At 38.5% G+C, this 11,129-nt stretch overlaps 1 protein-coding gene across 1 annotated transcript; it reads left to right on the top strand.

Annotated features, from left to right (window-relative positions):
- Positions 1–4,869: 4,869 nt before the first annotated feature.
- LOC132132540 (transducin beta-like protein 2) lies at positions 4,870–10,862 on the top strand. The gene is made up of 7 exons (XM_059544951.1): positions 4,870–5,118; positions 5,271–5,386; positions 8,843–9,027; positions 9,130–9,281; positions 9,369–9,495; positions 9,631–9,783; positions 10,319–10,862. The coding sequence occupies exons 1-7, from the start codon at positions 4,986–4,988 to the stop codon at positions 10,776–10,778; spliced, it is 1,326 nt and encodes a 441-aa protein (XP_059400934.1). The 5' UTR covers positions 4,870–4,985; the 3' UTR covers positions 10,779–10,862.
- Positions 10,863–11,129: the final 267 nt, after the last annotated feature.

The following is an 11,129-nucleotide window of genomic DNA, read 5'->3' as shown; positions in this document are numbered from 1 at the left end:
TTATTTTTTATCAAGGGGCTGCTGAGGAAACTCGGGCCTTGATAGAGTGGCGGGCGGCCAATGAAAGGCTTTTCACCGGGAGGCGCAATTCCTCCAAAAGTTGATGGGAGTGAGTATTCATTTTGAGTGCTTGTATAATTCCCTGCATGTCTGAAGGTTTGGAGCTAGATTTGGACAGTCTTCATCCATAAGAATGAATACGTTATTGAAGTGGAATCATGTAAATCTTTATGGGTTTGTTTTGCCTATAGGCATTTTGTTCCACTTCTGGTTTGGCCATAACTGCCAAACAGGCAAAGAAAAAATTGAATAACCTAAAAGATAAATACAAGGTAATCTGCCTGTTTCTCTACTTTCTGTTACTGAAAGAGGCTTACCAAGATGTGTGTAAAGACTTTCCGGTCATATTTGAAACCTAACATAGATGCATTGGCCCTTACATTTTATTTTGTAAAATGTAGTTTACTCCGTTTACATTGTTTACTCTGAGACTGTAAAAAGAATAGTTCACCCCAAAATGAACATTCTGCCATTCACCTACAATTTTAAGTTGTTTCACACCTGTATACACTATTTATTTAATCTTTTTTTTTTTTTTTTTTTTTGCTTTACACAAAGGAAGAATATTTGTAACCTAAGAGTTCTGGGGCACCACTGACATGTGTAATTTTTTGGTGCCTCAAACTGTTAGGTTACAAAAATTCTTAAGAATATCTTTCTCTGTGTAGAGCAAAAATAAAAAATGTCTAAAAGTGTGGAACAACGTGAGGTGAGAACATGACAGCATTTTGCTTTATTTCAGGAGCTTAGGGACCCACCCACAGGAAAAGGGGTAGAGGCCGGTAGTGTGACTGCTGCCACCTGGCAGTGGTACACTGCAATGGATGCTGCACTCCAGGGGCAGCACTCGAGTTGTTGCATCAAACCCACTGCCACTACAGGTGGCTCAGTCAGCACACCAGGTTCAGCCCCTTCTGTGGAAGCCAGGAGTAGCCAGCAGTCAAGAAAGAGGCGACGGGACAGCCAGGCTCTTCTTTAGTTTCTAAAAGAACAGGCAGAGAGGGAAGAGGAGAGGGAGAGAGAAGCATTGGCGAGAGAAGAGGAGAGAGAGAGGGCAGCAACAGCCAGAGCAGAGACATATTTCTCTTTTAGAAAAACTTAATAAATTCTAAATTAATGTTGTATTTAATGATAAATGATTTTATATAGATTATTTGAATAAAAAAAAATAAAAATGAATGTTTCAATTTCAACCCTGGCAAATCATTGTTATAGCAACAGTGTATTCTTTATATTTACAACAAAAACACAAATAATATAAAATAATGTAATATCCAATGTCTATAGTGGTATACAATTATTTACAATCATGCAGTTGAATCTCAAGAAGAACATACCAACATTAAGAAAACGTATAAATGTATCTATACCCATCTACTTGCACATTTATTCATACCTATCTTTCTAATTAATGTCATAGCTATTTCAACTGTTTATGTTGCTCTTTTAATGAACATGACAACATCTGGAAAGGTTTACTGTCTAGATGTAGTACTGTTCAGTTAGACACCCAGGCAGTTCCACGGGAGAAGAAAGCTGAGCAGCCAGACGTCCTCGGAGATGGTTCCCTGATAGGTCCCTCTCACCCACTGCTGCATTCTCACCATCCTCGCTGTCTTCTTGTCCTTGGCTTTCCTCCTCCTCCTCCAAGAGATCACCTCCCATCACACAGATGTTGTGGAGGATACAACAGGCACCAATCACCTTTGGGGCGAACAGTGGCCTGATCTCTAGGGCCCGCAAGAAAATTGCACGCCAGTGAGTTTTTAACATCCCAAAAGTGCGCTCGATGATGTTCCGTGCTTGTGCATAATGCCTGTTGTATCGGGCTTCAACTTGGCCTGTTAATCAAAAATCGTGTAGAAAATGTGTAGTGTATTGCAAATTCATAACAGTAAAAATTTGGTTTATCGTGTGTGTGTGTCTGTCTGTCTGACATAAAAAAGTGTTCTTACTTGCGACAGGCTGGCGGTATGGGGTCATGATTGCAATAGGATGCTGCAAGCAAGGGTATCCCCCATCTCCCAAAAGATAGTATCCAGCTGGTGAATACAAAGCCTGCTGGTACATTGGTGATCTGCGCAGCACAAGGGCATCCTGTACAGAGCCTGGATTGCCAATATACACATCTATAAATATGCCTTTAGCATCACAGGTGCCCTGTAGAATGATGGAAGGGAAGATCTTTCTATTTATGTAGCATCTTTTTTGTGGCATTGCAGGAGGAACAATCCTGATGTGGCACCAGCAGCACAGCGGAATGCCTCATGGCCAGCAAGGCCCCCCACCTCATCCATTTCCTCTGCTTTTGGAAAATGAATAATTTTGTGGAGGATGGTCATCATCTCCTCCACAACATTGTGAACAGTCCTACAAACTGTTGAAAGTGGCATGCTGAAGTCATCTGATGTGACCCTGTAGGATGCTCAACAGGCAAGCCAATAAACCGTAACAAGTACTTCAATTTCACGGCTCCATCCATGGGCTTTTTGACGGGGCAGCATCTGTACCAGCATGTTGATGCTGTTCCTGGAGAGCCTGAAAGCTGGCTTTAAATCCTCTCCAGAAAAAAACTTGACCAGGATTGGTACCTGGTCATTGATCTGTGAATACCTGCGAGTGGGACTTTGTTCCTGTTAAAATATATAGATAATATATTAAGAATGTTTTTACTTTTGTTGTATTATGTATTTGTTATATGTATTGCTTTTAAAAAGTTGTTACTATATGTACTGTCGTTGCATTGTATTTATTATATTTTTGGATTTAATATAAGCTATATACTCAGTTGTTTTAAGGATTTTGTCTAAAATTTACTAAAATCTGCCATAATTAAATCTCCCTCTAACATTTGCTCTTTTCGTGAAGTATTTCTTTATACTCTATTTCGGTTTCATTCATTTATTGATAAGCTCTAGCACAACATTCATCCCAGAGTCTAAAAGTTGTAGCCTATATGATTATTATAGATATTAAATTGTCCTGTTTGTGTTAATGCAGTAATATGATGTGCACCTAGCTATATAAAGATGATAAACTATAAACTTATTTGAGCACCACAAAGACAAATAAAAGGTGTGTGAAGTGTAAGCTAGTTAATTTAAATGTTATCAACTGTCAAACCTATTGTACTTGTCAGTTTATTTGGTATACTGAAAAATCTAATGTTGTCTCATTACATCCCTGCAATAGTTTACATAACTTTTTGTGAGATCGTACTTTGTAGTCTGTTGATAGGGTGCATATATGATACATTATAATAAATTTTTATTATGACTTTTCATTTGGATATACCTAACTAAGTCCACATAAGTATATGGGCAGTTTATGAAGAAAGAATAATTAGAAAAACGTACAATGCTAGAGAGACATGCTAATATGGCACGTCTCTTCGCCATCCTCCGCTGCATCCTGGCTTTTCTTTGAAGGATTCGTCTCCTCCGTTCGGCAGCCTCCTCTTCAGCATCTTGATAAATAGCAATTGCAATGGCAATCCTAAGCTGTTCCATTTTGATTTACACTTATTTACAATTGATTTACACCTTTCAACCGTTTTTCCCGCTTTTTTATTTAAATTGTAGCTGAGTGGGTTTATTGATAGATTGTTCTTAATGAAAAGAGGCAGTTGTTTCCACATATTTTATTTATTTTGAACGACGTAAATATAATCACAGTATTAATGTTACCTGAACCACATATTAATGTTTAATAGTTTTTAAAATAAAAAAGAGACAGTCGTTTAATATTATATTCAATTTCATTATAAATATAAAGTGAAAATAATCAGAGTAGGTAAATATTAGTTTTTTAATACTAATATATTTAATATATTGAAAATAAAAAAGAAGTTAATTCAAGTAAAACATGCATGCTGAGTGAAGCTATCAAGTACGCTGCCGTTCCATTTGTAGAATGACTGGACTCGCGTCCTCCCGTCCTCGAGAGTTCGTTCTTCTGAGTCCAACTTGGCATGTCCAAACTCGGAAGGACGGAAGTCCAGACTCTGCGAACTTGGTATTGAGAAATGCCCTGACTGTCTGTTGTTGGTCTCAAGTTCGGTGTCTATTCCCGCAGTTCCCCTGGCTGTAAGCCAAAACGTGATTGGTTGAAGCGATAACGTGCTACGATTGGTCAGCTCAATGTGGCCGTTATTTGATTGGCTTGAGTAAACGGTGGGTGGAGTCCACTTATTTGTGGATTTATCTGCACGTCGACGCTAGAAGTGTTTCAAATCCACAAATGCACAGGAACCGATCCACAAATGCGTGCAGTGATTTACAAATGCACAGACAGCGGTTCACAAATAAATACCAGGTAGAGTTGTGTTTGTGACATTAAACACATTTGTAAATATATTTTTTTTTATTTGCAAATCTCATTTTATTTATTTGTGAGTTTTAATTTTTTTTGTGAAACTCTTTATATTCATTTGTGAATTTGATATATTTTTGTGAATCTCGTTACATTTATTTGTGGATCATAATCTATTTATTTGGAATAATGCAACAATTCTAACCCCATACTAATAACACGAACTTTCCCAAAATTATTCACTCAACAACGAAAGAGAATCTCGCGGCTGCGCGGTGGTGCTAGACGCACGACGTCAGTCACTACATTACGTGTAATGTGATTCATTCCGTGAGAAAACAGTCCCAGTTTGAGATTTAATTTCATACACGTAATTTACCTAAATTCTGCAATTTTCAAAACAAATACAGTGGGCTGTCGCGTAAAGACTAAGCAGTTTGATGCTCAAAGATAGTCAGTGAAGATCACGGTTAAATATATACGTGTTGCAGCAGTCGAGTGAAGTGGAACCAGAGTTACAGAAAACAGAGAAAAACAGATCTGCAGCAATACAGCCAGTCTCTGAGTCTGCTTGTTTGGGTCAGGAGTGATAACGTGGCACAAATCTCGCCAAAATGGAGTTTGCAGCGATCTTTGCACTATCACTCCTGATAGGCGCGCTGGTTGTGTTAGTGGCCGTGGCTGTTGGCAGACAGAAAGACGAATTATCTGAGCAGAACGAACAGAAGAAAGACAACAATCCACCGGGTGAGCGTGTCTTTCTTACACCTGTCAGCAACTTTAAAGTGGACTTCTCGTCACTTACATAACGATGTTTTAAACTCATTTCAAAGACTAAGTTTAGTTTGGAAAGTAGTTTATTTTTATGTCATGTCTTCATATGTTGGATAATGTTACAGTGGAGGAAAATGCAGCGAAAACTTCTTCCAAAAAGCAGAAGCAGCAACAGCGCCCCCGTAAGGAGAAACCGCAGCAGCACACGTTCACACACAAGCTTCTGGCTTCCTCTCTGAAGGTGATCCTTGCTTGCATCTCAAAGTCATAAACACATGACTTCATTTACTGTCAAAGCATGTTATAGTACAGACATTTATAATGTTACTAAAGATTTATTTTTCAACGGGAAGTCGTGGCTTAGTGGTTAGAGAGTTTGACTAACCCTAGGGTTGTGGGTTCGAGTCTCGGGCTGGCAATACCACGACTGAGGTGTCCTCGAGCAAGGCACCGAACCCCCAAATGCTCCCCGGGCGCTGCAGAATAAATGGCTAATTTATGAGATTAAAGTCATAATATTTTGAGAATAAAGTCGAAATATTACGAGAATAAAGTCGTAATAGGCCTACAATGAGAATAAAGTCGTAATACTACGAGAATACAGTCGAAATATTCCATTCCATTCCATTAGACTTTATTGTCCACCTTAGTGGAAATTTATCTTCAACTTCTCCGAACAGAAATACATCAATGACACCACATTTAAACTTAAATTAAAATACACACAGTTAAGAGTACAATACTACCACCATCAACATACAACAACAGAAAATGGAAAGCAGCGCAGCTGATTAAAATAAGATGGGTTTCGATCTACAATAAACACATTTTTAAAACAATTTCAGTTTAGATTAAGTTCCTGTATGGCATGGGGAATAAAAGATATCTTATATATGTTCCGGCTCGCCCTTGGGACCCTGAATCTACGGCCAGATGGAAGCAATTCAAACTCAGAGTTTAGTGGGTGTAGAGTGTCTGTTGATATCTGTCGGGCCTTCCTGATTACCGCCTTATCAAATACATCCCCAAGCTGCCTTTGTGACTTGCCAATCACCTTCCCTGTCGTATTAACAATATTAGAAAGCTTGTTTTTATCTTTCACATTCAGGTTACCATACCAAGCTGTTATATTAAACTGTAAAATACTTTCTACAAGGCCCCTATATGCCATCTCAAGAATATGCTGACTGACCCTGAAACTCCTCTGTTTTCTAATTAAAAACAATCGCTAATTAGCTCTCTTAAAAATACTCTCTGAGTTAACATTAAAATGTAAAGTACGATCAATGATTGTACAGTCGTGGCCAAAAGTTTTGAGAATTACATAAATATTGGAAATTGGAAAAGTTGCTGCTTAAGTTTTTATAATAGCAATTTGCACATACTCCAGAATGTTATGAAGAGTGATCAGATGAATTGCATAGTCCTTCTTTGCCATGAAAAATAACTTAATCCCAAAAAAACCTTTCCACTGCATTTCATTGCTGTCATTAAAGGACCTGCTGAGATCATTTCAGTAATCGTCTTGTTAACTTAGGTGAGAATGTTGACGAGCACAAGGCTGGAGATCATTATGTCAGGCTGATTGGGTTAGAATGGCAGACTTGACATGTTAAAAGGAGGGTGATGCTTGAATTCATTGTTCTTCCATTGTTAACCATGGTGACCTGCAAAGAAACGCGTGCAGCCATCATTGCGTTGCATAAAAATGGCTTCACAGGCAAGGATATTGTGGCTACTAAGATTGCACCTAAATCAACAATTTATAGGATCATCGAGAACTTCAAGGAAAGAGGTTCAATTCTTGTAAAGAAGGCTTTAGGGCGTCCAAGAAAGTCAGCAAGCGCCAGGATAGTCTCCTAAAGAGGATTCAGCTGCGGGATCGGAGTGCCACCAGTGCAGAGCTTGCTCAGGAATGGCAGCAGGCAGGTGTGAGCGCATCTGCACGCACAGTGAGGCCAAGACTTTTGGAAGATGGCCTGGTGTCAAGAAGGGCAGCAAAGAAGCCACTTCTCTCCAAAAAAAACATCAGGGACAGATTGATCTTCTGCAGAAAGTATAGTGAATGGACTGCTGAGGACTGGGGCAAAGTCATATTCTCCGATGAAGCCCCTTTCCGATTGTTTGGGGCATCTGGAAAAAGGCTTGTCCGGAGAAGAAAAGGTGAGCGCTACCATCAGTCCTGTGTCATGAAAAAAATAAAGCATCCTGACACCATTCATGTGTGGGGTTGCTTCTCATCCAAGGGAGTGGGCTCACTCACAATTCTGCCCAAAAACACAGCCATGAATAAAGAATGGTACCAAAACACCCTCTAACAGCAACTTCTTCCAACAGTATCCAACTACAGTTAGGTGAAGAACAATGCATTTTCCAGCACGATGGAGCAACGTGCCATAAGGCAAAAGTGATAACTAAGTGGCTCGGGGACCAGAATGTTGAAATTTTGGGTCCATGGCCTGGAAACTCCCCAGATCTTAATCCCATTGAGAACTTGTGGTCAATCCTCAAGAGGCGGGTGGACAAACAAAAACCCACTAATTCTGACAAACTCCAAGAAGTGATTATGAAAGAATGGGTTGCTATCAGTCAGGATTTGGCCCAGAAGTTGATTGAGAGCATGCCCAGTCGAATTGCAGAGGTCCTGAAAAAGAAGGGCCAACACTGCAAATACTGACTCTTTGCATAAATGTCATGTAATTGTCGATAAAAGCCTTTGAAACGTATGAAGTGCTTGTAATTATATTTCAGTACATCACAGAAACAACTGAAACAAAGATCTAAAAGCAGTTTAGCAGCAAACTTTTTGAAAACTAATATTTATGTAATTCTCAAAACTTTTGGCCACGACTGTACCCAAGTACTTAAAATTTTCAACTATTTCCACAGGCCGGCTGTTAAGTACAACAGGGTTGATGTTACTGGCCCCTCTTGGTTTCGTTTGTATTATAAGTTCTTTTGTTTTAGTCACGTTAATTTCCAATTTAACAGTCTGACACCAATCCTGCAATAAAGTGACTTGGCTAAAATAAGCTTCCTCATGTGCTGCATTATTTTCTGTGAGAAGTCCTACCAAGGCCATGTCATCAGCATATTTAAGTAAACTAACATTGGTGCTGTGCACAGTCATATCACGAGAGAATGAAGTCGAAATATTACGAGAGAATGAAGTCGGAATGTTTTTGAGAGAATGAAGTCGGAATGTTTTCGAGAATGAAGTCGGAATGTTTTCGAGGATGAAGTGGGAATGTTTTCGAGGATGAAGTGGGAATGTTTTCGAGAATGAAGTGGGAATGTTTTCGAGAATGAAGTGGGAATGTTTTCGAGAATGAAGTGGGAATGTTTTCGAGAATGAAGTGGGAATGTTTTCGAGAATGAAGTGGGAATGTTTTCGAGAATGAAGTGGGAATGTTTTCGAGAATAAAGTGGGAATGTTTTCGAGAATAAAGTGGGAATGTTTTCGAGAATAAAGTCAAAATGTTTCGAGAATAAAGTCTAAATTCTCGCAATATTTTAACTTTATTCTCGTAATATTAAGACTTTAATCTCGTAATCTTAGATTTTTTTTTCAACGTGCCACTAAAACGCTGTCATACAAATCAGCATATTGTAAACCATTTCTGAAGTAATGGCTGCTGAAAATTCATTACAATTCCTGTATATTGATATTTCTGTGCATTTCATTTCTCCTTTCTAGAATCACAGTGGCAGTGTCACTTGCCTGGATTTTAGTAGCAATGGCAAATACCTTGCGTCTTGCTCTGATGACCGTACCATCAGGATCTGGAGCACTAAAGACTTCCTGGACCGAGATCACAAGTGCTTGCGAGCCAATGTTGAGTTTGACCATGCCACACTCGTCCGTTTCAGCCCAGACTCTCGGTACATTTGGCTTCATTATAAAACGTTGTTCAATTAGGCTGAATAATCGAACAGTTTTATGTAGCTGTTGTTGCTGCTCACTAGTTTTGTATTTGTCCCTAGAGCATTTATCACTTGGCTGGCTAATGGAGAGACCATTCGCATCTATAAGATGATTAAAAAGGATGACGGGACATTCAGTTTCAAAGCTGCCTCGGAGGATTTCCCTCAAAAACACAAGGGAATCGTTATCAACATCGGAATCGCCGAGACGGGTCAGTGGACTCCAGTAATTAAATGAATCTGAACTATGGCTAAGCAAGTTTGCATAAGACTTTAGTAATTTTATATTTGGTTTTCAGGCAAATTTATAATGACTGCCTCTGTTGACACTACCATTGTGATTTGGGATCTGAAGGGAGAGGTTTTAGTTACTATAAACACTAATCAGATGACCAACTCGCATGTTGCTGTGTCACCGTGTGGAAGGTTAGTTCAAGAAACAATGCAAGCAGCCCCTCTGGAATAAAAAAGATTAATGTGCCGCATCAGTGGTCATAAAGAGTTTGGATATATAAATGTAATGGATTGAAAAACAACATTTTTTTGTTTCCTTCTCATAAGGTTTGTTGCTTCCTGTGGCTTTACCCCTGATGTGAAGGTGTGGGAGGTTTGCTTTGCTAAATCAGGGGAGTTCAAAGAGGTCGCCCGTGCGTTTGACCTTAAGGGACACTCAGCTGGGGTTTACTCCTTTGATTTCTCTAATGACTCTCGGAGGCAAGATCTTCTCATCATTTCCCATTGAACAAAAAATATATTCAATATCAATCAATATATTTATCTAAATATAATCATAAATGTATAACTAATTCGTAAAAATATTTAATATATTCATATAAATAAAATGTTTATTCATAAGTGCTATTTTAGTATTATAAATAATATTATAGCATTTGTATATTTTTTGTTAGATTTTACTTTTAATTGTAGTTATTTTGTTTGTCTTTATTTTAAATATTTATATTTAGCTTCAATTTATTTTTTCAGTATTTTTATTCAGTAATTTTAGTGCTTCAAATTAAACTATATTGTGTCAAATCCAATATTTATATATTTTAATTAACAAAACAATTGGATTAGTTTTAGTAAACAAAAAACACTAATTCGTGAACAGAGATTTAAAAACGTTATTAAGGTTTTGTTAATAATTTTGTTATTTGAATCTGAACGTTGCAGAAACTTGAATTGGCATTTTGTTTTCATTCAGTTTTGATTGCATATTCAATAACATTCCTGTCACTGCCTTTTACAGAATGGTGACTGTGTCCAAAGACGGCACGTGGAAGCTGTGGGACACTGATGTGGAATATAAGAAAAAGCAGGACCCATATTTGCTCCGGACCGTGCCATGTCGTGTGTCGGAGGGAAGCCGGATTGCCCTGTCTCCCGACGGTCGTGTGGTAGCCATATCAAACGGTTGTGATATAGCCATGTTCAATGCCAGCACTGGTGAACTAGAGGAGGAGTTTCACGGTGTTCACAGCGAAGAGATAACCGACCTTAAGTTTGACATCAATAATCGTTTCTTAGTGAGTAGTGGGGACCGTGCCATTCACGTCTTTCACAATGTAACCGGTTACCGCGCTGCCATCCAGGACATGCAGACCATGCTGAAGAAAGCCTCCAACGATGGAGTGAGACAGAGACTCCAGCAGCAGATCACAGATGCTCAGAATGCTCTGGACACAGTGCTGAATGCAACTAAGAACTAAAAGCGGAGTTATTTTCACTCGAAAGCTAATCTGTTTTTGGTTGCTTTGCATGCCGGTTTTATTGAATAAATCGGGTGTTTTTAAGTGTTTGACAATTGTTTCTTTTTTCACAAATGTTTCTACTGCCATCTGTTTGTGGCTTTAAAAGTGACTTTCACTTTTCAGGGGAAATATAGTGTCCTGCAAAAGCAAAATAATGTCATACTGAGGTGGAAAAAGTATTTCGATTTATAAAGATCTGTAGATAGTTTTCTGTTGATTATTTTCATTATTCCAAAAGACAGATTATAATTTCCTAATTCAAATTTAAAAAATGTTTATTCATTGTGTTTTACCTTTGCACCACATTAT

Source organism: Carassius carassius, chromosome 49 (genome assembly GCF_963082965.1).
Source record: "Carassius carassius chromosome 49, fCarCar2.1, whole genome shotgun sequence".
NCBI classification, from domain to species: Eukaryota; Metazoa; Chordata; class Actinopteri; order Cypriniformes; family Cyprinidae; genus Carassius; species Carassius carassius.
Note: the sequence above shows the minus strand (reverse complement) of the source record. Positions and strands in the feature narration are given on the sequence as shown.

Bases quoted from the DNA above. Each gene is read 5' to 3' on its own strand.
- LOC132132540 (XM_059544951.1), top strand. From the start codon at position 4,986: ATGGAGTTTGCAGCGATCTTTGCACTATCACTCCTGATAGGCGCGCTG. The intron at 9,496-9,630 runs GTTAGTTCAAGA...CCTTCTCATAAG, and splicing joins GCTGTGTCACCGTGTGGAAG to GTTTGTTGCTTCCTGTGGCT. The intron at 9,784-10,318 runs GCAAGATCTTCT...TGCCTTTTACAG, and splicing joins TTCTCTAATGACTCTCGGAG to AATGGTGACTGTGTCCAAAG.